The sequence below is a fragment of the Pan troglodytes genome, chromosome 18, assembly GCF_028858775.2.
Source record: "Pan troglodytes isolate AG18354 chromosome 18, NHGRI_mPanTro3-v2.0_pri, whole genome shotgun sequence".
NCBI lineage: Eukaryota > Metazoa > Chordata > Mammalia > Primates > Hominidae > Pan > Pan troglodytes.
The window spans coordinates 15849177-15875503 of record NC_072416.2 but is presented as its reverse complement, the minus strand read 5'-3'; the positions used below and the strand labels follow the sequence as shown (position 1 = coordinate 15875503).

Sequence of the window (26327 nt, the reverse complement as noted above, 5' to 3'; positions counted from 1 at the left end):
CTGAGCTGCAGAGTCTATCCCCTTCATTAGCACCAGGTTTACTGTTACTCATCTTGCAAGACTTAGCTGAGATATTGCCTCCCTCATTCCCTCAGACTTTCTCAGCCACCCCTGCTCTCTCCATCATAACACTGACTACGCTGTTTTATAAATTTCTGTGTTCACATCTGTTTCCCCACTAGACCACGAGTTCTTTGAGAGCAGAAATATCCTTCCATCTGGGTGGCTCAGTGGTTCTCAGTCCTGGCAGTACATGGAAATCACATGGGGGAGCTTTAAAAGTGTTCAGACACCTGGACCCCTTCCCAAAACCATTTGATCAGAATTTCAGAGATTGTGGCCCAGACATATATTTTCTAAGTCCCTCAGGTGATTCTAATATGCAGCCAGGGTTGAGAACCACAGGGATAGCCTCTGCCGTTATCACAGTTCCAGCACATAGGGGTGTTTTTTGTTAAAGAACTAAAGGGAAGTATCACTTCACTCCCATTATGCCCAGCTGCCTCTCCCCTGAGGTCCCTCTCCCTTCTAGAAAGTCGGATAAGGTCAGATCTCTCCATAATAAGCTCCTCCCATGGCATTTATCATGACTGTCATTTTACACTTGTTTGTGCAGTTCATTCATTATCATCCGTCTCACTCACTAGCGTTCCAAGACGAGGTATGACTTTTGGCCAGCATTACATAAGCAATGTCCAGCCTAGTTCCTGGCAGATATTAAGGACTCAGTCAAATTTTTTTTTGAGACAGTGTCTCGCTCTGTCACCCAGGCTGGAGTGCGGTGGCACAGTCTTAGCTCACTACAGCCTCTGCCTCCTGGGCTAAAGTGATTCTCCTGTCTCAGCCTCCCAAGTAGCTAGGATTCCAGGTATGTGACACCACTCCTGGCTGATTTTGGTATTTTCAGTAGAGAAGCATTTTTCCATGTTGGCCAGGCTGGCCTCAAACTCCTGACCTGAAGTGATCCACCCACCTTGGCCTCCCGAAGGGCTGGGATTACAGGTGTAAGCCACCACACCTGGCCTCAGTAAATATTTGATGAATGATGAGAGAGGGAAGAGGGAGAGGATCAGGAAAAATAATAAGTACTAGGTTTAATACCTGGGGGATGAAATAATCTGTACAACAAACCCCCATGACACAAGTTTACCTATGTAACAAACCTGCACTTGTACTCCTGAACTTAAAAATTAAAAAAAAATATGAGCAAAATACAGTGAGAACATAGAGAATATAGGGCAAGAATAGGGGTGGAAGCTATCTTTCTCACTTTCCTCCCAGTAATCTTTCACTGAAAAATCTCACTCGCCCTCATTAAATGTCTTATAATGATCCAGCATCATTCTTTCCCATGTTCCTCTTTCCAGACATCAGACCAGTCTGAGGTCTGCTCTGAGCAAGGGATGCATTCAATGGTTCCTGTTTCTGAGAAGCAGACAAAATAAATTATGAATTAAGCATCCCAGCAGCTTCAATACGTGATGTCCCCTCAGAAAGTTCTAAAGAAAAGTAGATACAGAGGCGTTCAAGTCTGTCCATATCCGTGCAGATGGGGGGAAAATCCCATTAAGAGGAAACACTGAGTCCCCCATGGAGAATCCACACCATCCTCCTAACCTAACTCTGAGCTGGTTGCTTGGTGAACCTGGTATTGGGTACTCCCCGGGCACAGAAAGTGTTTGGTACTTGGGGCAAGAGTGGAGTGAACAAGAAAGTCTGCAGGCTCTGGAATGAGACAGATCTGAGTTTATGAGACCTTGGGAACACCACTTAACCATTTATGCCTGTTTCCTTAGGTGTGAAATGGGGATAATATTAACCACTCTTGGATTTAATGTGAGCAATGAATTGCATGAGATACACCTGCTACACAGCACAATTCCTGGAATGTAGTAAATGCTCAATACCTATTTTATCTATTCCCTGCCTTAAGAAAGAAGCCCTGGATTAAATTTGACAGACATTGTTTGAACACTTACTCTATGGTAGGCAACTTACTAGGCACAAAGCAGGCATTCATCCAAACCAAGCTGCCTCCTTTTCTGTCTCCCTTCTTTCCTTCTTCCACCCACCATGTTTGTTGAGTGCCTAGTTTACTCCATGAAAGGGCACACAAAGGGGCCTTGATCTGATCAGGAGGGAGTTGGTGGTCAGGGAAGCTTTATTGTTTAAGGTAGCACAAGCTAACATTAGAGCTGGGATTTGAACCCATTTTCCTGCCTTTTAGAGGAAAGTTCAAGATTTCCAGTGCCATGAAACTTCAATAGAAAAATAATCTAAGATTCCCCTTTAGACTTCAAAATTTATATATCCAGTTACCTCCCGGACAGATTCAATAGCATCTCTGGCCCCAGGTTGTCATCCCTGAACCCAGCAACATTACTCAGATCTGTTCTTCACCCTTTTCCTTACATCTCATGTGGGACCACTCACTCCTTAGCCACTTATGCCAGAAATTTGGGAGCAATGGTTGACTTCATTCTCCTCTTCTCTTGCAGCACAACTGTCAAACCAACAAGTCCTTCCAGCTATATCTAACAAATATTTCCTTAACCTATTCCCTTTCTCCTACCCCCTTTGAACATTGTTCTACTTCAGTAACCAAACTGACCTCCTTGCCTTGTTTCACCTCCTGTAATCCATTCTCCATGCTGCAGTCTTTGAGCTGTTTGTTCAATCATTTAGTCATTCATCAAACAGGTACCCACCATATGCTGGACACTTGAAATATGAAAGACAATCAGAAACAGAAGCAGACATGGTTCCTGCCATCCTGGGATAAACATTCTACTAGAGACGCAGGCATTCATCCTGCCTCTTGAGAAAGAACTCTTTAAGCTGAGATCAGAAGGTGAAGAGTAACAGAAAGAGCAACCCACGTGAGGGAATATGTGGCATATTCCAAGAATGACCAAAATACTTTGCAGCTCTTACCATCAAGAAGTGGAATCTATTTCCCCATGCCTTGAATATGTCCTGGCATTATGGTGAGCTTGGACCAGTAGATTCTAGCAACTTCTACTCTAAGGCTCTTGAAATCTGCCTCCATGTGAAGAAGGGAGCCCCTAGACTCCTGGAGGATGAGAAACCCATAGACCAGTTACCCCTGTTCAACACAACTAACCAACTGCTAACTGCAGTATGTTCAGTGAGGCCATCTTAGACCATCAGCCACCTAACAGCGGACCCAGATACCAAGAAAATCCAACTGAGAGGAGCCAATCCAGCCCAAACAAGAACTTCTCCGTTGACCCAGAATCATGATCTCGATAAATGGTTGCTATGCTCAGCAACTAAGATTTGGAGTCATTTTTTATGCAGCAGTTGATAACTGATACATGACAGCATTTGCAAAAGCTTTGGGGTGAGAAGGAGCCGAGTAGCTTCAAGAACCTGAAAGGATATCTGAGTTGTAGATGAAGAAGGCAAGGGATCCTCAGGCCATTTAATGTCCTATAGGCAAGATTATATCATTCATGCCTATTCATTTAACTAACCATTCTCCCACCCTAGGACTCAGGTGTTCTCTTAGAGAAGCACAGTGTAGGCACTGAACTGGTGCCTGGTGCATGAAACTATCCTCCAAAGAGATATTTTCAAGATTATTTCAACAACAAGGAGGTGGTTAGAGGTTAGATGGATGAATCATTTCCATTACCTGGAAGTGCAGTTTTCATGAAACCCTGTTTTCATAATGTTTCTGTTCCCCTCTGGTTTGGAGCCAGGTGAGGGGAAAGAAATGCTTATCTAGCCACTCTTGGCTTTGTGCAGTGTAGTCCCTGTCTTAGTATATTAAAAAGCTACTTGCAAAAGAATAACAGATTCATTGAACAGTATTGTAAGCCCCATTAATAAATGCATTAACCTAATCAGCCCCGGTACCTCGTGGGCAGATGGCTGACAAACCGACCAGGAAACAGATGTGTGAGCCTTTCAACAACACTGGCCCTCTCCTATTTTATTTTTCTTCATTTACAAAAGAAGAAGAAGAAAGGAAAAGGTGCTTTCCTTCTAATGAGCCTAATTGCCTTGAAGAAACTGGGGCTGTAAAATTAAACTATACCTTCCTCCATCTGTCTCTCTCTTAATTAGCAGCAGACACTTGTACAGGTGCAGGGCGGGATGGAGCCTGGCTTCCATGGAAAGGGAGAACGTCAAGGTAATAACCAGTTCCCAAAACAAGCTGCACATCTGAGGGTCTCAGCAGGCAGCCTCCCACCTACCTCCTTTCCTTGAGGCAAAGATATCTTAGGGAGGGGTTCCTACCACTCATTCTTTCTTGGTAATATTCCTGGGTCACAGGTGATGGATTTCACCTGGTAAGCAATGCCCCAACCAAAGCTTTCACATTTCCTCATCGGTTTCTGCCTTTCGCTCAAGGGTATGATAAAAGTCAGCAATTAATCTTCTCATTACACTTAAGAACAAAATCCAAATTCTTTGCAGTGGTCCCTGAGGTCTGTTTGACGTGGACTCTAGCTACTTATGCACCCTCCTCTGCTCCATACCTATTGTGAACACATCACAGTGTGTGTTCTTTGTTAAAGCTGCCATCACAAAGTACCACAAACTTGATGGCTTAAAACAACAGAAATACATTCTCTTGCAGTTCCAAAGGCCAGAAGTTGGCCGGGCCATGCTCCCTCTGAAGGCTCCGCTAGAGGATCCATTCTTGCCTCTTCGAATTTCTGGTGGTTGCTGGCAATCCTTGGCATCTCTTGCCTTGTAAGCTACATCATTCCAATCTCTGCCTTGGACTTCACGTGGCCATTTTCCGTGTGTGTGCGTGTGTGTGTGCGTGTGTTTATGTGTCCAAATTTCTCCCTCCTTATAAGGATATCAGCCACAGGATTAGGGCCCACATTAATTCAATATATCCTCAACTCAATGACCTCTGCAAAGACTCTATTTCCATGTGCATTGCCAGCCTGAGGTTCTGAGTGGACAAGGATTTAGGGGGGTACTATTCCACTATACATGAGATTCCTTTCTGTTCCTGAACACGCCAAGCTTGTCACCATCTCAGGACCTTTGGACATCATCCCTGCTGTTTCCTTTGCCTAAATACTACTTCTTGTCATCTGGACCTGTGACCAAAGGCTACCTCCTGAAAAACCCTCCTAATACCCAAAGAAGACACCTCCACCAATGGCTCTGATGACCTATCCCTATTTTAATATGTTCATAGCTCATATTACTATATAAAGTTATCTTTTTTGGTTACTTGTGTATGCTCTGTCTCCCTTAACCAGAATATAAAGCTCCACTTAGGGCAGAGGTTGTGTCTGTTATGCTCACTGCTGTATCCTCAACGTCCAGCCCAGTGCCTGGTATACAGCAGGCGTGCAATAATATGCACGTGATGAAAGAAGGAAAGCACTGATGATATTCCAGTTCCAATGACAGTCCCTGAAATATGAGAAATGTGCAGGATGTTTCATCTCCTGGTCATTCAGTCTGTATCACCGAAGACTGAGTCATCTGTTCTTTACAGGGATTGAAGGGCTGGAGCTCGGGTTAAGTGCTTTTATGTCGCAGACAGGCGAACTAGGATCCATTTTCCTGTCTGAGAATTTGCAGAGACCTGGATACTCTTTAGCAGACCTAGCTCGGGGGAGGGAGGTAGAATAAAGTCAGGTGAAGAAGGCAGGGATTGATTAAAGAGACTGTTTGGGTATATCAGAAGTCTGAGTAGAGACAGGGACTTCCTCTCTATTTCCCCACTCTTGTCAATGGCAAACTGAGTAATTGCTCACCTTTCTTAAGTGTGTGTTCTATGCTACTGCCTTCACTAGGAATTTACATTTGCTATCCCCTTCAATACTCTCAACATCTTAATGAGGTAGGTGTTACCATTGGTTTTATAAGTAGGGAAACTGAGGCTCAGAGAGCTTTGGCTGTTTATCCAACAAATGGAGCTGAGACTTGAACCCAGGACACCTGGCTCCACTGCCTCAAGTTATGGCCATCACACTCAATATTTATGGAAGCTTTTGCCTGCAGTGTAGAATATTGCAGTGTAGGCATTCTACATTGCCTGCAATGGACAATGAATATTGCTTCTTTGACAATATTTATAAAGGGGGATTCCTCTGCACATGCCCTCTCTTGCCTGCTGCCATGTAAGGCATGCTTTTGCTCTTCCATGGCCTTCCACCATGATTTTGAGGCCTCCCCAGCCATGTGGAACTGTGAGTCCATCAAACCTCTTTCCTTTATAAATTACCCAGTCTCAGGTACATCTTTATTCGCAGCATGAGAACAGACTGATACAAACGATGACAAAGAACCAACGTGTTGGTTTTGAATCCTACACTAGGCTCTTGAAAGCTATGGTAGAGCCCCCAGTCTTGAAAAACAAGACAATGAGATCTGGGAATGTTGAGAAGGAAAGAGGAGTTAATATGGCTGGGAGTTTGAAGGATTCAATGCACCAGTTTTATATGACAGATAACAAAGTTTGGAAATATGCACATCTCACTCTGTCACCCAGGCTGAAGTGCAGTGGCATGATCAGAGCTCACTACTGACTTGACCCTCCTGGGTTCAAGTGATCCTCCCACCTCAGCCTCCCGAGAATCTAGGACTATAGCCATGCACCACCATGCCTTGCTATTTTTGTTTTTATTTTTGTAGAGAGGGGTGTCTCACTATGTTGTCCAGGCTTGTCTCAAACTCCTGAGCTCAAGCAATCCTCCTGCCTCAGCCTCCCAAAGTACTGGGATTACAGGCATGAGCCACCGCATCCAGCCATGTCTGACTTTTGTGACTACAAAATCTTCTTTACCATATGGAGGAAAGAGTATAAACTTTGACAGCAGATGGATCTGGGTTCAAATCTCTAAGCTTCACCTATAAAATTGAAACTAAAATAACCAGGCCTATGTGGCCTGGGGATGGAGAGTATTGAAGAGAATCGTGTAGAGGACGTTGCATCCTGAAAAAAGGCCAATGTCATTGCCTCACAGCAGGTATTCAAAGGGTAGTAACTGCTATTTCTGTCGTCATCAGAAAACATAAAGATTATAAAATTAGGATAATGTTATATATACCTTGTGGATATACACCTTGTTGTCTGTCTATCTATCTATCTATCTATCTATCTATCTATCTATCTATCTATCTATCTATCTATATCTTGTGGAGTGCAGTGTAGAAGTAAACGAGACAAGGCTTGTAAAAACTCAGAACATTTTACACAGTGCATGGTACATCTCCTGAAATGTACATTCCCATCAGAGAAGATGCTGTGGCTGCCTGCTTCTTATCTCCCAGATCAGATTTAGTCTACCTTCTTTTTCTTGGACACATGGTCACTCAACTCAGAACTAGATTTACCAGCCTTCTTGGAAGCTACATTTGGCCATGAGACTGATATCGCACCAGTGAAATAATAGCAAAAGTGATGTGTCCTATTTCTGCTTTACCTGACTTGCTTTAAAAAAAGAAATCCTTGTTCTGGGTCTCCTCTCTTCCCTCTTCCCCCAGGCCAGAATTACACAGTGACAGCAACCAACTATAACAATGCAGATGAGGACAAGATGGTAAGAGTCGTAGTGCAACAAGGTTGGAGGAACCTGGGTCCTGGAGTGACCACTCGGAGTAGAACTGCCCACCAACCTGGATTACTCTCCTTGGGTCATGATATGGTTTGGCTGTATCCCCACCCAAATCTCACCTTGAATTATAATGATTCCCACGTGTCATGGGAGGGACCTGGTGGGAGGGACCTGGTGGGAGGTAACTGAATCATGGGGGTGGGTTTTTCCTGTGCTGTTCTTGTGATAGTGAATAAGTCTCATGAGATCTGATGGTTTTATAATAGGGAGTTCCCCTGCACACACTCTCTTGCCTGCTGCCATGTAAGACGTGTTTTGCTTCCCCTTGGCCTTCTACCATGATTGTGAGGCCTCCCCAGCCATGTGGAACTGTGAGTCCATTGAACCTCTTTCCTTTATAAACTACCCAGTCTCGGGTATGTCTTTATTAGCAGCATGGATACAAACTAATACAGGTCTATCACATGAGACAGCTATATTCAAAATAGGCAAATATATAAAGACACAAAATAGGCAAGTCATTGCTTGAACCAGGGGTTAGCTGGGAGAGGACTGCTAAGACAGTAAGAGATGGAAAATGTCTACTAATGGTTATAGAGTTTCTTTCTGGGATGAGGAAAATGTTCTAATATTGACTGTAATGATGGTTGCACAATTCCGTGAACATTCTGAAAACCACTGGATTTTACACTTTAAATGGGTGAATTGTATGATAGGTGAATCATATCTCAATAAAGTTGTTTAAAAAAGAAATACTTCTTTCTCTTAAGCACTGTATTTGTGGGACCTTTTAGTACCGTAAAACAGTATTTAACTTATATAGGACCGTTTTCTCGGTCTCTGCTTTCTTCTTCTTCACAAGCTGAATTAAAAAGTGATAGGGAAAGAGTTCATGTTGTTAAAAAAAAAAAAAAGTCCAGGTATTTCTCTCTTCTTTTGAACTACATGGTATAAAGTTGTGCAGATTCCAGAGGCTGTCTCAGCAGACAGAAACAAGAAAGGCAGGAAAAACAAGCCTGTGTTTCCTAAGCAGGAGAGGACCAGGGAGTAGATGGAAGATTTGTCTTTATGGCAAATTAGTTGCACTTCACCTGCCTCTAGGCCTTGCTGCAGAGACACAAGTAGCAGAGGCTGCACATGAACCAGGTCCTAAAGAAGCACGGGGCATCTGGCCCTCCCCACAAGGTACCATATCTTTCCCAAAGCCATATTGCTCTAAGAGAGAAAACCGGAAAAGGCGTCCAGGAGCCTGGCCCTTTTTTAGTCTTAACCCTGAAGGCTCCCAACAGGCGGTGGTACTGTGATTTTTTTTTTTTTTTTTTTCTAAAATCCCATATATAGGCAAACTATCAATCCAGAGTGAGGAGGGAGCCTTTGCTAGGGAGAATTCTAAAACAGCCCCTGGCTTGGGCTTTGCAACAAAGCTGTCCAGCCTGTACCATGGGCCCCCTTTGTTGTGGCTGCCAGGAGCCCTCTGAAACCTCAGGCCCTTTCTCTCTTCACTTAGGCAGTCCTGCTGTGCAGTCAACATCTTCTGAAAGGCTACTGGACAACGGTGGACAGGCTCATTCTCCAGCCATGGCTGAGCACAGATCCCCTCCCACCGATTCCCACACAGGGTTCTGGATGGAACTGCATCCACTCACTGCCTTCCTGTGCATTGCTGCTATATAGATAGAGATTTTCTTTTTCCAGAAATTCATTGCATGGTCTGTCTTCCAATCATCCTCCCAGCTGGTGAAATTTCATACAACTGGTGGTTTTCTAAATGAAGCAAATTAAGGGAAAGAATTCTAAGCCCTACTTGTCACCTTCCTCTTGGCTGTAGTTTCCTGGGACCATGTCAATGTAGATAATTATGAGACTTGGGATCCTATGTTAGATTAATGCATGAATCAATTCTTCGACTTTCTCCATCTCTACACTCTGTTCTGTGTGACTAAGAGATGTTAGCAGACATGAGACATACAGGCATTTGGAGAAGTGCTTGCTGGTTTGAATTTCTCTCTTGCACCTCTCCCACCCTCATGAGACCATATCTGGGCTGCCTTATTTGAGGATGAGGCACATGGAGCAGAGTCAAGTCACCCAAGTCATTCCAGTTAAAACCAGCCTAGATCACCCAACATCCAGCCAACTCCCAGAGAGATGGGTGAAATCACTTGAGATAAGAAGAACCTCCCACATCAGCTGAAATCACTGGAATATAGACTCCTGATCTAAATAAACGCTGGTCTAAATACATTTTAAGCAATGAGATTTGAGGTTATTTGTTACGCAGTGTTATTGTGGCAGTAGCTGACTGATAAAAATGCCAATCATTCACTCACCATACCCCCAGAGAAGAGCCCCCAATTTTCAGGTGAGATGCATCTCTTTCCTATTCTTTTTTTCTTTTTCTGAGATGGAGTCTCACTCTGTCACCCAGGCTGGAGTGCAGTGGCGTGATCTTGGCTCACTGCAACCTCCGCCTCCTGGGTTCAAGTGATTCTTCTGCCTCAGCCTCCTGAGTAGCTGAGATTACAGGCACCCACTATCATGCCCAGCTAATTTTTGTATTTTTGTAGAGACAGAATTTCACCATCTCTGTTGGCCAGGTTGGTCTTGAATTCCTGACCTCAGGTGATCTGCCCACCTCGGCCTCCCAAAGCCTCTCTCCTATTCTTAATCCATGTGGTTTGGATGTCATATCCCTCCACTTCCCCATGCCCCAGGTATTCTCCATTTCTTTTTCCTCCTCCTACAAATTTGTTCAGAGGTGGGCACAAGACAAGGTAAGGTAATCAGAGCAAAACCTGGGATATTTACTTATAGAGGCTCAGGGGGCAAAAAATTAATAGTCTCAAGCTTTCCATTTTTCGGGAGAGGAAACTTTAGCACCTGTTATAAACCAAGCACATGGATAAACCAGTATTGGGTCTAGAATACAGGTTTCCAGACTTCCCTCTGGTTGATTCTCATTTCCCAGTGCCTTTTCAGAAAAGACAAAATTTCCTTTGAACACTATGCCCAGTTTCATTTAATAATTTATTAACAAAATGTATGTTGATTGCCTACTGTATGTGCTGTGGGTGTCACGCAAGATGGCTTTGCAATGAACAGGATCTGGCTGGGTTAGCCTTGGAAGGACACATGGCCAAACTAGTCAAATGTTTATTGCAATCTTGATGCAAGAACATTTTCTACAAACCAGGGAACCCTCTCTGCGCATTCATTTCATGCCCTATGGGTTCCCAAGGAAGCTCATCAAAATCCCAGCACTTGCTGTGTCCTTTTCAAAGGGGACTGAACTCAGGAGTGAGTGGGATTTGATTTTTATTTAAAAACTTCACCTCACATCACCCTCCTGTCTTCCACCTGCTTTGCACCCGGCGGCTCATGACCAAACCAATAACCAAAATCAGGAAATTGCAAAAGCCCAAATTTCATCAAGTAATGTTTTAAAGCTGCCTTTAGATGGGTGTTCCCTCCCCTGGGATGGTCTATAGGATGCATGCACTCCAATGGAACTGTAACCCTATTGCACATTGTCTATTGTCTTGTGCCTCCTGCATGAGCATTTCTCATTGGGCTAAGTCAATTTTCTTAGAAGAAGGAAAGAACTAGCATATACTGAGTACCTACTATGGGCTAGACACTGGTTTAGTGATTTTACCTACATTGTCTCATTTAAACCCTCTTAAAGAGACATGGCAGGCAATATCATTCTTTCCACATGACAGATGAAGGAACTAAGGTCCAGAGATGTTAAATAATTTGGCTGACAAATTACTCTGTCACTGCCAATAAGTGGCAGAGCAAGAAACCAAACCCAAGACTATCCACTTTCAATGCTGTTACCGTCCAGCTGTGGCCCCAGCTCAAATCACCACTAAGAAAACAGTTTTATTTCAGCAAACAGCAAAAATACATTGGGAAGAACGCCGGTATGTAAACTGATGCTGTGTCGCAAACTGCGATTGCATCTAGGGTGGGGGATTAGGAAAAGCTAGGTCTAAACTCTAATGTACATAAGAATCACCCAGGAGGTGCATTTTGAAAATGAATACTGGGACACGACACTCAGATGTTCTAATTCCTTAGGAGTGAGTGGGCCCGGGATCTACATTTGTAACAAGCATCTCCAGTGATTCTGGGTCAAGTCCTCAAGCCCCTCTTTGAGGTCTGGACCCTGGCCCTGTTGTGATGCAGTTTTCTTTTGTGGTTTTAGGAAACCCCAGTTTCCTCATATATAAAAGCAGAAAAGCTAGGTGAAGTGTCTTTCCTTCCTTCTTTCTTTCCTTCCTTCCTTCCTTCCCTCCCTTCCTCCCTCCCTTCCTTCCTTCCTTCTCTCTCAGGTTGGAGTGCAGTGGCATGTTCTTGGCTCACTGCAGCCTCTGCCTCCGCGTTTCAAGCCATTCTCTTGCCTCAGCCTCCCAGGTAGCTGGGACTACAGGCACATGCCACTGTACCTGGCTAATTTTTGTATTTTTAGTAGAGATGAGGTTTCTCCATGTTAGCCAGGATGGTCTCGAACTCCTTACCTCAAGTGATCTGCTCACCTCGGCCTCCCAAAGTGCTGGGATTACAGGCGTGAGCCACCACACCCGGCCTAGTGAAGTGTATTTCCTTCTGAAAGATTCCATCAGGATGACTAAGAGCTATCTCCAAAGCAGAGATAAATGGAGACTTTGTGAGTACTGGCCTCTTTTACTCTTATTTAGCACCTATTATATACCAAGCCAAGCCCTGTGCAAAACCTACAGAGAGTACATTCTCTGATTTCCTCTACTGGAGCAGTGGTAGAAATGGGAGTGTAGAGCATGTATGTAGCTTGGAAAGGGGGACGCAGGCTGATTCTAGTCAGAAGCAGAGAGACTACACTGCAGTCTATGCTGGCAGTTTCTCCTAATTTGATTGCCTTGCTGTAGCACTGGGCTTAAGTTTAAAGATTCTGTTTGCAAAATAAACAGATTTCCAAAGACACGGCTTCATCTTGGTGAAGACAGTCTGCTGGGCTTGAGGTGGTGTCTACCAGGGTGGATTTTATTTTAATTAATTAATTTATTTATTTATTTTGAGACGGAGTCTCGCTCTGTCGCCCAGGCTGGGGTGCAGTGGCAAGATCTCTGCTCACTGCAAGCTCCACCTCCCGGGTTAGTGCCATTCTCCTGCCTCAGCCTCCCGAGTAGCTGGGACTACAGGTGCCCGCCACCACTCCCTGCTAATTTTTTTTTTTTTTTTGTATTTTTAGTAGAGATGGGGTTTCACCGTGTTAGCCAGGATGGTCTCGATCCTCTGACCTCGTGATCCGCCCACCTCGGCCTACCAAAGTGCTGGGATTACAGGCGTGAGCCACCGCGCCCAGCCCAGGGTGGACTTTAAACAGGTGTGACAGGTGGGTGGATTTTAAAATGGTGTGACAGTTGTTTCCAAGGCTGGGCGTGGGAGGATCAATAGCAGTGACCACTAGGGGGCAACTTGCATGGGAAGCCCTAGGTGGTGAAAAATAAATCGTACCAACTAGCATGATGTTTATCATTTCCTGTCCTGGCAGACACACTCCAAAGGGAGTCATTATCAATGCAGGTGGCAGTAAGAAACTTGTATCTTCAAGGACCTTGTCCTTTCTCCTTAACAGCTACCTCTTCCTTTTCCCATCTCCCCCACTGCTCCCCAGTGACATCTACACCTCTACCTACTTCTCTGCCCATGCCCTATGTTCCCAAAGTAGGTTCCCAGCAACATTCATGCCACTGAATGTTAAGATCATCATTGGTCTTCCTTAAGAGCAAAGAGATCAGATGTCAAAAGTGTTTGGGAAATGGTGGGTTAAAAAGAGTTCACCAGTTTTTATTACCACAAGGCTTTCAAGAGCCTTTAATTTGCTCACCTGATAATAACAGTACTACTAATACCAGTAATAACCTGCATGCATTTATTACTTTCCATATGCCAGGTACTATGACACGTGTTTTCAACACCTTATCTCACAACGACCTAGGAGGTAGGTGATATGATGGTCTCCATTTTGCAGATCAGAAAATAGGGGATCAGAGAGGTTGAAGATAACAAGACTAGCAAATGGTGGTGCCTGTATTGGAACCCATATATGTCTGAGTCTAAGCCCATCATATCCAACGTGTCCCTTTTTTTTTTTTTTTTTTTTTGACAGAGTCTCGCTCTGCCGCCCAGGCTGGAGTGCAGTGGCATGATCTTGGCTCACTGCAAACTCCATCTCCTGGATTCAAGTGATTCTCTTGCCTCAGCCTCCTGAGTAGCTGGGACTACAGGCACGTGCCACCACGCCTGGCTAATTTTGGTATTTTTAGTAGAGACAGGGTTTCACCATGTTGGTCAGGCTGGTCTCAAACTCCTGACCTAGGTGATCTGCCCGCCTCAGCCTCCCAAAGTGCTGGGATTACAGGCGTGAGACACCGCACCCAGCCTGTCTCTCCCTTTTAAGAAAGTGGCAGGATGTGGAAGGTGGGGGCATACAAACTCCCCAACCTTGCTACCATACCTCATCTAGACCCTGGGTCTAGAGGTTGAGTAGAGAACACTAGAGGCAGACCAATGAACCCAGAGGAACTTGGTTCTCACTGGGACCACTTTTCCTCTCCCCAGACAAGGCAGGATAAAGGTGCCTTTAGCAGGACAGGTGAAGTTAGCTTGGTTTGGGTAGAAAACAGCTCCTTGCTTTTAACCTAAACTGAAATATGTTCTAAATGCATCCGACAACAAAAGGATGATGTAAGGACAGAAATGCAGGCTGCCTCCAAATGCCGTCACAGAGATCATAACGGCTTTGTTTTTCACAGGGAGGGAAAAAAAAGCTAATGCCTCAAATTAGGAGGTCTGTCATGTTCCAAATTGTTTGCATTTCTAAAAATGGACTTTGACATGTGAATACTTATTATCTAATGCAAAACCCAAAAATCTGTCTCTCTGAAGGCAACAGCCAGGTAGTCAGGGGATTCTTATTAAACACACTGATGTAAAGCTCTCTTTCCCAATGAGGGAATAGAATGCACTCTCCTCCCTGCAATAACTCAGGATGTTTCTGAGCCAAGGCTTAGTGAATCAGGTGCTCCTGGGTAAGGCCCAGGAATCTGGGTTTGTAACAACCTTCCAAGTGATGCTGATGTGTGCTCAAGTTGGTTACAACGTGAGAACCATTGGTCTCATGGTCCCTCCCCCTCCTCACTCAGTACTTTTTGTAGTCTCTCAATGATCCTTCCACTCCATTTTCTTCTCTCCATCCTCTACCCACCCCAGTGCAGGTCACCACCCACCTGCAAGAGCCTTCCAGTGGGTGTCTGCAACTCTAGTCCGCAGTCCCCTAATCCAGTCTCCACTTAGAAGCCAGAATAATCTTTTGAAAGGGCAAAAAAAAATGGCCACGACTATTGATATGGTTTGGCTGTGCCCCCACCCAAATCTCATCTTGAATTGCAACTCGCACAGTTCCCAGGTGTTGTGGGAGGAACCCGGTGGGAGATGATTGAATTATGGAGGTGGGTCTTTCCTGTGCTGTTCTTGTGAGAGTGAATGAGTCTCACAAGATCGGATGGTTTTAAAAATGGGAGTTTCTCTGCACAAGCTCTCCCTTTGCCATCCACATAAGATGTGACTTGCTCCTCCTTCCCTTCTGCCGTGATTGTGAGACCTCCCCAGCCACGTGGAACTGTGAGTCCAATAAACCCGGATGGTTTTAAAAATGGGAGTTTCTCTGCACAAGCTCTCCCTTTGCTATCCACATAAGATGTGACTTGCTCCTCTTTCCCTTCTGCCCTGATTGTGAGACCTCCCCAGCCACGTGGAACTGTGAGTCCAATAAACCTTGTTCTTTTGTAAATTGCCCAGTCTTGGGTATGTCTTTATCAGCAGCATTGAAACAGACTAATACACCAGTTTCTTGCTTATATCCTTGCAATGTCTCCTAATTTTCCCCAGTTCGAGCTCATTAAAGAGCTCTACTGGCCAGGCATGGTGGCTCATGCCTGTAATCCCAGCACTTTGGGAGGCCAAGGCAGGTGGGTCATCTGAGGTCAGGATTTTGACCAGCCTAGCCAACATGGTGAAACCCCGTTTCTACTAAAAAAAAAAATTCAAAAATTAGCTGGGCATGGTGGCCTGTGCCTGTAATCCCAGCTACTCAGAAGGCTGAAGCAGGAGAATCCCTTGAACCTGGGAGGTGGAGGAGGTTGCAGTGAGCCAAGATCGCACTACTGCACTTTAGCCTGGGTGACGGAGTGAGACTCTGTCTCATAAATAAATAAATAGATAAATAGTTCTACCTCCACCTCCTTAGGTCAGTTACTTCTCCACCAAGTCCAACAAAGCATATGGAGAAGGGTGTTTCTGGTCTATTCTAAAAAGAGCTGCTTCCATTACACCCTAGTGGAAAATAGCTTAGAATAAGGGTCAGACTGATAGAGGTTCAAACTGCAGATCTACCACTGAATAGTCACATGACTCTAGACCACCAAGACTTATCCATACTTAGACATCATGTCCTCATTTCTAAATGCAGATGACAATGCCTACACAGCCTGATCATCATAGAATTAAATGATAAAATGATGTAAAGGGCCAGTCCTCTGGCACATAGTAGGGCGCTAATTAATGATAGCTGCCACCTGGTCTGCTCACCCAGCTGGGTTAACTCACAGACTCAAGTCGACCAACTTCTCAACCCTCTCTGCTCACCATGCTGTCCCAGGAAAGTTGAAAATAGCATTCTGTTCTCTAAAAGGCTAATCATTCCCAAGACCCTTGGCCAATAACTTGATTATGTTTATCTCTCCCTCAGAAGCTGTGTTCTTCCCCCGCCCCGCCCCCATTAATTTACCTTGTGTTTTGTCATTTGCCATTGCAGCTTTCTGAGAAAAATCAACATATTTCACCTTACCTGGCATGATTTCTCATAGTGATATTTTCCATCAGGCAACAAATATTGGGAAGTGAGGGCTACCACATTGTCCAACAATTGCTAGATGCACACACACACACACACACACACACACAAACACCTACACACTGGAACTTAGACGGACTTGCAGATGCCACCCTATGCAGACACACGTGTGCACAGGTCACACAGACACCAGAACTCTCTATCCCTTCATTATTTAATGCTAACTTTGACAACACCTGGACAAAAGAGCTAGAAAAAGCTGTACAGTACCTTTTGGTGACTTAAGTGTCGATACTGCCCAGTCACCATCAGAACTTCCTAAAAAAATAACAATCAAGAAATGCTGATGATCTGTTTGCAGGGCACCCATGTTCACTATGCCCTCACACCCAGGTGCTGTTGGCTGCCCCTGCTGCAGCCTCCAAGCAGGGGCAGGCCTCAGGGGACCCAGGGAACAGGGAAGGGAGCCACATGTGAAAATGCAGCTATGTGTGTACCTCTTTCTGCAAGGCCTTGAAGCAGCCTCACGTTAACACCCAACAGAAGATCAAAAGAAACCTCCTGAAAAAGGCCGAGATATTTTCAGTTACGTAAGGCAGAAAGATAATTCTTAGGTAGAAAATCTGGCTGTAAATTTCAAACTGCTTAGAAAGAAAGGAAATTTTGAGTTATATGAGCTCACCTTGGCTCAAGACTACACTCTGATGACAAGAGATAGACTTTGATTGTGTTCCACTGCAATCCCCCTCCTGAAAAGGGGCACATTATTAGCCCCAGATTCAAGGTTGGGACAGGCTCTACTGACTGCAACTTTAAATGCTGGGTGACAGGCCCCATGGGGTGGGGGCTACCTTACCACAGTACCTAACACACATTCTGTGTTTGGAAAATATGACTGAATGAAGGAATGCATTCAATTTTATCCACAGAGTCACCCTTTCTAAGGTAGGGAAATTCTGAACAGTAACGAGATCAAGCTTGTTATCTGAGAATCCCATAATGAGTAATACATTGCTTTACAGAACAGGTGTGTGCCTGGAGTTTTCATTATAAATCAGTTTATCCGAATTGAATTCCCTTTCAGATGTCCCGAATGAGCCCTGGGAGATCTAACATTATTAACAGAATTCCATAATGACTCCTTTCATAAAATGAAGGATACTGAGAATTGGCAAAGGCTATATCCAACCCAAACCCCCCCCCCCAACCTCGCATTTTCTTTGATAGTTCTTCTCTGTAAGATTGGGTTTTGCTTAAAGTGGGGCAAACCTACCCACGAGACCTCTTCTCTTTGGCTGGAGACCTGGCCAATCAGCGTGTGGTCCTAGCTCTTTCCTTTCTTAGGCATCTACCTAGAAAGACCAAGTCCTCAACTATTTCCAGAGATATATCAGGCTGAGTGAAGGCGCAGGGAACAGTCTGTCATCTGAATGATTACAGAGCACAGATCCGGCCCCATTTAAACATTTCTGGCTGGCCTCCCCAGGCGTGCCAAAGGATGCTCAAATCGCCACATCCCCCCCGTGGATCTGAACTGTACACCCCTCATCACTCACAAGAGGGACAATTGGAGCAACAGAAGAGAGAAGAGTGAGGAAGTTAAAACTGAGTCGAGCCCACCCAGGATGACTCGGTTCTCTTCTCCCCCATAGCCAGGGTCATCTGGAAATAGTGGTGCGACCCCCATTCTTCCTGTGTGGGTGGCCACACGCTGACCAAGCCAACAAGTCGCTGACTCCAGGGAAGCCATCTGAACCCCAAATTAAATCCATTGCTGTTTGCCTTGAAGGCAGGAACCATTATTTTGTCACCTCTGTTCCCATTACCTCAGATAGGGCTTAGCTATTACAATAATGAGTTTTCATTTATAAGTTCATTGACAATAGGGCATTTAATAAGATGATGTATAGGCTACGGAACATTTAGTTAAGGCTCCACTGTGCACTTGGTCACACTCATGGACATTAGAAAAATACTTTGAGGGTGAAAAACGCTCATGAAGAGGAAGTAGACCTAAAGTATTAAAAGGAAGGAGATATGAGGGAACTTTCAGTGTGACGAAAATATTTCTCATTTTTATTGGGATGTGGATAACCAAGTGTATGCTTTTTTTTTAAACAATCACACTATTGTAAAATTATAAACTGTGTATGTCACTGTATGTAAAATATACCTCCAGTATAGCATACCTCAAATACACTAGACTTCAATTATACTCAACATCATAGGGAAATTTTTACTTTCTTTTTTTTTTTTTTTCTTGAGACAGAGTCTTGCTTTGTTGTCCAGGCTGGAGTGCAGTGGCACAATCTCGACTCACTGGAACCTCCACCCCTACTGCCCCCCGGGTTCAAGTGATTCTCCTGCCTCAGCCTCCCAAGTAGGTGAGGTTATAGGCGAGCAGCACCACACCTGGCTAATTTTTGTATTTTTAGTAGAGATGGGGTTTCACCATGTTGGCCAGGCTGGTCTCGAACTCCTGGTCTCAAGTGATCTGCCCGCTTCGGCCTCCCAAACTGCTGGGATTATAGGCATGAGCCACTGTGCCCAGCCAAACTTTTACTTTCAAACAAAGAAAAATGATGAGTACCTTGGTAAGCTCTCCTTCCCCCAGAAGAGCAGGGGATAGGCTTCCCCAGCTTTTCTTTTGCCTGGTTACATACTTTAGATGCTAGAAATTTCTCTGCAGAAGACAGCATAGTTTCATGGAAAGAACATAGGATTCCAAGTCAAGCACTCTTGAATATGAGTCTTGGCTCTGCCATTTACTAAAAGTATGGATTATGGGGAAATAACTATGCTAAGCTTGTTTTACCATCTGCAAAACGGGGGGGACTGATGCCTCCCTCAGAGGTGTGCTGTTTATGAGTTCAGTGATGTTAGTCCCCTTTCTGCCCTAACTTGAAAAGAAATTAAACTAGTAGAGGCCAATCCATGGCCAAGTGCCTCATGTATGGCTTTTAGGGTTTTCACTCATGATTCCAAGAGTAAAGAGGGAATTCTTGCCATATTGAAATGTATTGTTGCTGTTGTTTGAAAAAGTGCTATTGGAAAATGCATTGTGATTCTGGCAAAATGTCAATCATCTGTCAAATAGCAACACAGACAATTTTTTTTTAATAAAATTAAAATTTTGAATTAGAAATGAAGCGACGCAGCATTTTATCAATGATGCTGGTACATCCTGTCTCTTTCTTATACTCAATGGCCAAGGTTGCATTGAGCCATCTTAAGGGCACATGATCACGAATCTTTGGTCACCTAGGAGTTCAGTAATCAGAAACCTAGAGGAAAAACTGGACAAGGGGCTAATGAAAGATAAATGTCAATGTGCAGGCAACTTTCTGTTTGCAAAGCCCATCAGGAATTACTTAAAAGGGTGAAAGGGTGATCTTTTCCAGTTCTGGAAGTACCAATCATCCCTCTCTGATCCACCAAGCGAGCTTTAGGGACATTTTCTTTTTTTTGAGACAGAGTCTCGCTCTGTTGCCCAGACTGGAGTGCAGTGGTGTGATCTCGGCTCACTGCAAGCTCCGCCTCCTGGGTTCACGCCATTCTCCTGCCTCAGCCTCCCAAGTAGCTGAGACTACAGGCATGTGCCACCACACCCAGCTAATTTCTTTGTATTTTTAGTAGAGACGGGGTTTCACTGGGTTAACCAGGATGGTCTCGATCTCCTGACCCCGTGATCCATCGCCTTGGCCTCCCAAAGTGCTGGAATTACAGGTGTGAGCCACTGCACCTGGCCTAGGGATATTTTCATAAAGATGTCTGTCTTGCAAACTTTGGCCTGTGAAGAATCACAAGGTAGGCTCCCATATTGTAACCATACGGGCACCTCAGGCCAGGGAACTTGTATGCTTAACTGGATTTTCAGGTTACATTTTTGGCTCGGTCTATAACAAGACACACTTCTCAACCTCAACATTGGTGGGAAATGTTTAAATCCACATTACATTTTTGCTTTAGTAAGGAGAGTCAATTGAGTGAAACAGAGTATTTCTCTGATGGATTGTATTGAAACAGAATATTTCTCTGATGGCTAGCATTACAGTATCTATATGCCTGGGCATCAACTTTTATTGTCCACCCTGAAGATGGGGAACTTGAAGAGGTCTAGACTGATTCTTTGAGGGTCCTTAGGACAGCTGAGAAAAGCCATTTGTTTGCTTGCTTGCCTGCTTGTTTTATCGATCCCTGACATGAGTTAACTTTCATGTATGTCTTTCCCATCAGACTGGAGTAAAGAATATGGAACCAACCCTTTCTCCCACAAAATGAAATGTGGGCAATTGCATGTTAATCCAGGTACCAGCGTATCTCCGAGATCAGGGGAAAATGATGACCGCAGATAACTCTGGTCTGGGTCTTTAATATGCTGCAGTATTTGCTGAGGACTGACATATGTCAGGCTAAGAACTTTACCTACACTATATCATCAAATTTTCTAAGCCATTATCTGTGTGTTATCATTATTATCTCCATTTTACAGAAGGAGAAACTGAGACCTGAGGAAGTTAAATAATTTCTCCAATTACTTGATAAATGTCCAAGCTGGGTCTTAAACTCAGCCCTGACCAATTCCAGAGGCCGTGCTATATTCTGCTATCCTGCTGATTCTCTAAGGCCCCTCTCAGGCTAGATAAGGTGCTTCTCATATGGTATTATTCACTAGTTTTACAAATAGGTGTTGGGAGTCCTTACTAAGCACCCCACATGACACTAGGTGCTGGGGATACATTGACAAATGGGACAGATTTGGTTCATGCCTCAGTGGGACCTGCAGTCAAGGGAAACCAGACTTAATGTTTGGAGAATGAATGAACAACCGAAGGAATAATTCAAAGTCATCATCCCTTCTGGTACAAAGTCGTATATGGTTTAGCCACTAACACTTCCCCAGTGTGTGCTAATATTTTACCAAGAGCTGGGCAGTGAACCCCTTGGGAACAGAAACCATTCTGCAGTTACATGCCACGTATGACTAGGTGGTGCATGTCCAATTCTCTCAATAGGAGAATCGCTTGAACCCAGGAGGCGGCGGTTGCGGTGAGCCGAGATTGCGCCATGGCACTCCAGCCTGGGTGATAGGAGCCAAACTCTGTCTCAAAAAAAAAAAAAGAAAAAGAAAAAGAAAAAGAAAAGAAAAGAGGTCTCTTTAAACATGAGTGAGGGTGATCCCAACAAGCAAACAAAAATAAAATACAATAAAATAGAAAGGAAGGCAGGTTTGGGGAGAATTTGCCTCAGGAACAACCAACATTACCACCCTTTATTCAAACCGTTTTTTCCCTGAGTTGGCAGGAAATGAAAGGGACATGTTTAAGGCATTCTAATAACTAGAATGAGTAGAATTATTTAATTTTCTAATTTTAAAATTAAAATGGAACTTGGACATCTTATAGTTCAGTTTTCTCATTTTTCATATGAAGAAGCTGAAGTCCAAGAGCTTCATTGACCTGCTCAAAGTCATCCAGCTAAGTACAGTTAGAGTCTGAGTGAGACAGAGCCTCTGATCATCTTCCCAGCGCTCTGGATATTAAAGCTTCCCAGAGAAATTTATTTTCCAGAAGTATTTTTGAGCTTACCAGTGAATGTTAAAGATTGTCTAACCTCTCCTTATTCTCTGGATTGAAATATTTAGAAAATGAATCTGGTTATCGGAGGTTGCAGAACTTTCAATGGCAAACCATTTTTTAAACAACTTGTCTCCTGGCTGGTAATGATTTCATTAATAAAATGCATTTCATCATTCACACCATGATCACATTATGCTTTAACAAAGAACCCTTGAAAGAACATTTATGATGGGATTTGCATTTTATATGTGCAGGCAGATGCTGGATTCCTGGCTAACCCATTGAGTCAAGCAATCCCTCAGTCTGCTCCTCATTGGCCCTCCAGATTCACAAGACCACCTATGTCTCAGAGAAAGCCCTGAGAACTCTCACAGTGGTCAGAAAAAAAGGATGAAGAACAGGAGGGGGTACATTAACCCCATCTAGAACTGGGGAAGGTGTCCCACATGGGATGCTTCAGAGTTTTCTAGGAGGTATTAGGGTGCTTCCTTACAACCAAGCTATTCTTTTTTTTTATTCTTGTCAAAGACAAGCTCATTCATTCATTCAACAAACATTTCAGAAGTTCCTGATTTATGAACAGAGGGTTACTCAAAGAGTGTGAAATGATTTTCACACTGAAAATTTAATCCCAAATGCATTGCAGACATTTGCTATGTAGAGGAGCTCCACATAAATCTTGGATAAAATCAAGGAATTTCTGTTAGAATATCCCTCTGCTATTTTCCCAGGGAGCGACTGGGTGTCATACTGGAGTGCAGTGGCACCATCTCCGCTCACTGCAACCTCCGCGTCCCAGGTTCAAGTGATTCTCATGCCTCAGCCTCCCAAGTAGCTGCGATTACAGGTGCCTGCCACCATGCCCAGCTAATTTTTGTATTTTTAGTAGAGACAGGGTTTTGCCATATTGGCCAAGCCGTTCTTCAACTCCTGGCCTGTTGATTTTTTAAATGCCTAAAGAAGAATAAAATAAAATGGCATATGTTATTTACCATCTAACTGCGAGGCTCAGAAACGGAAGTGGGCCACCAAATAGCATATGAAGGCTTCCACAGTTACACTGGCAAAGATGCCGTGACTCTTGCTCTCCTAGGTAACAGCCCTCATCCCTTCCTAGTAACACTGAGTATATTTGAATGCAGTTAGGATGCATATGCTGTACAAACAGGCAATATGGAATAGAAGGAATCTGTGGTCATGGGACATAATGAGGGTTGAGCTGGGCATAGAAATTCAATGTGAAACATGGGTAACCAGTACGTAGGGTCTTACAAGGCTTCAGATTTAGAAAAGCCTGTGTCAGTTTGCACATCCTGTGTCCTTGGTATTATAAATTTGGCTCAGTCACTATTTGAATGATTCCATCTGGAAATCTTAAGAGATCAGGGAACATGAATTCCCAAACATAGACTTCTGGTACAAGCACTGGCTAAGCACCTAGTAAGTGCCTGGCCCTATGCTAGGCACCAAAATGCTTGTTTTGTGAATCTGACGTGTGTTGATTATGGTTACCACAGGCATCTTAGACACATGGTTGTGTCAGTGCTTTGGGTTCTGGTGTTAGTTTATAACAGGATTAGCATATTTCATACTGAAATCGATCAGCAAGTATCTCTCATCCCATCTCCAATGAGGGGCTTGGCAGTGGGGGGAGAAAATAGGATGAACAGTTGATAATAAAAGAAAGTATATGGTTTGTGGGGTTTTCTGCCTGCCCAGAGTTTTTCGGGAACCAAAACTATGTGAGAATAGATAAATAAATAAATTTTATGAATAACTAAAGAGTAGAAGGACCTCTACCAATAAATGGGACTCCACTCAAAGTGAATTGTTCTAATGCTTCGGAGCTTCTGACAGTCAATTCTGCTGGGAAGGTGAGGACTCCGTGTTGGAAAAGGAGAATGTTTAAAGTAGTCCTTCCTGGCCAAGTGCAGTAGCTCACACCTGTAATCTCAGCACTTTGGGAGGCCAAGCTGGGAAAATCATTTGAGGTGAGGAGTTCGAGACCAGCTGAGCAACATGGAGAAACCCATCTCTACTTAAAAAAAAAAAAAAAAAATTAGCCAGGCATAGTGGTGCATGCCTGTAACCTCAGCTACTCGGGAGGCTGAGGCAGGAGAATCACTTGAACTCCAGAGACAGATGTTGCAGTGAACCGAGATCGTGCCACTGCACTCCAGCCAGAGTGACACAGTGAGACTCTGTCTCAAAAAAGAAAAAAGAAGAAGACATTCCTATGATATCTGAGCATGCTCTAAGATGGAAATGAGAAAAGGATTCATCCATGGGGCTACTAGAAACAAGACCAGGGAGCTCTGGAGAAGGGAGGTGACAAATATATGTTGAATGAATGTCCTTTACCAGTCTATAATATGAGTCATCACAGGCATCCTTAGGCCCATTTTACAGATTAGAAGACTGAGACCTTAAAAAGGGGCCAAATGTTGCCCAAGGCTACACAGATGGTAAGCAGTAGAGCTAGGATTTGAACTCACATCTGTTTGGCTCTTTCTAGCTCCCCAAGGAATAGACTCAGAAGAATCAGGTTAAGTGGAAAGCCTGGCTTTAAAATCTCTCCTCTGAGACAGGGAGAAAAACTTAGAGCTCACAGGACACAGTGAGAAGGAAAGAAAAGGAATTTCCCCCATGTATTAAGGTCATTAGAAGAGGAAATTCAGAGCAAGCATTTGAAATAGGATTTGGTTTTCCTGGATGTGGGACTGATGAAGTGGTTTTCATGAATGGCTGTCACCCCTGGCTTCACACTAGAAACAGCCACAGAGTGCTTTAAAAATGCCCATGTCTGAATCTTATCCTCAACCAGTTCAATTGAAATCTCCAGGGTGGACCTGGGGCATCCTTATATTTTACCTGCTCTCCAGGTGATTCTAGTAATTGGCATCCACATGTGAGAACCATTGATTTAGGGAACCCTGAGGTTGCCACAGCCAATCAGGAGTCAGGAATTGCTTTCTGTGGCTGTTGCTTCTATCCAATAGAACCCTTTTATGAGCAAACTGTTCAGGAGCCTCAGTCACTGTCAGGGTAACTATCACACCCCCTCATGTTTAAATTGAAGAATGAACTGAAGGAACCAGGGCAGTGGTGGAAGCAGTGGCTCTGGAGGGATAAAAATAGGGTTCAATTCTCAGCTCTGTCACCCACTGCTGCTTGACTTGGGCAAGTTATATTAGCCTCTTAGAGTCTCAGTTTTCTAATCTGGTAATTGGGATAATCATTGTGTCTTCACCTTGGAATCACTATGAGAAAACAAGGGTTTAATTCAATGTCTTGCACTTGGTAAGAACTCCATTAGTAGCAGCCCCAGGCTGCCCACTCCCGTAAATACTTAAATCCTGAAGAGCAGAAGTTGCCTGGGATAGGAACGTGCATTGTTTACCAACTTCTTAGAAATGGGATGGACTTTGTAGGTGAAGGGTGTTACCCACTAAAGTGTAAGGCATTTCTGAGATGGAGAGACCTAGATTCTATGTCAAGATTCCCTGAGGATCAACTAGGGTAGATGGAGATGGTAAAGGGGTTAAAGTGTCAGTGGGACCAAATGAGCATCCAGGTTCTTCTCCCCAGGAAATAGCCCTCACCACACATGTGCCCCTCGCCCAGCCACCCTGCCTCACACAGCAATGTAGAACTTGTTCTAGGTCAGAGAAAGCAGCTGAGGGTCTCTGGTCCTTAGAAACCTGGGTCCCAGGTAGAGAGACCCAGAAGATGGGTAGATAGATAGATAGATAGATAGATAGATAGATAGACAGACAGACAGACAGATAATAGGTAGATAGAGAGATGATAGATAAATAAATAGATAGATAGATAATAGGTAGTTAGATGATAGATAGATAATAGGTAGACAGATGATATAGATAGATAATAGATAAGTGGATAGGTAGATGGATAGAAGGATGGATGGATGGATGATAGATAGATAATACATAGGTAGGTAAATAGATGGATAAGTGAATAGGTGGATGGGTGGATGGATTGATAGATGATAGACAGACAGATGATAGGATAATAGGTAGATAGATAGATTCAATAGATAATAGGTAGATAAGTGAATAGTAGATGGATGGATGATGGATGGATGGATGGACAGACAGATAGATAATACATATGTAGGTAGATAGATGGATAAGTGAATAGGTGGATGGATGAATGGATGGATAGAGTGGATAGGTGGATGGATGAGTGAATGCATAGACAGACATAGATAGATATATAGATATACATATTTATAGACAGAGAGAGAACAAAAATGAGATAGAGGCAGAG

The 26327-nt window shown here is 43.9% G+C and overlaps 1 protein-coding gene across 2 annotated transcripts in view; it reads right to left on the bottom strand.

Moving 5' to 3' along the window:
• Positions 1-26327, bottom strand: part of SHISA9 (shisa family member 9) — a 339485-nt gene that overhangs the window by 10619 nt on the left and 302539 nt on the right. Inside the window, exon 4 of one of the 2 annotated variants that reach the window (XM_009430326.4) lies at positions 16729-16776. The exons of the other annotated variant lie outside the window; for it this stretch is intronic. Coding sequence (XP_009428601.2) covers positions 16729-16776 — 48 coding nt within the window. The remainder of the gene's footprint in view (positions 1-16728; positions 16777-26327) is intronic. 2 annotated transcript variants of the gene reach the window in all.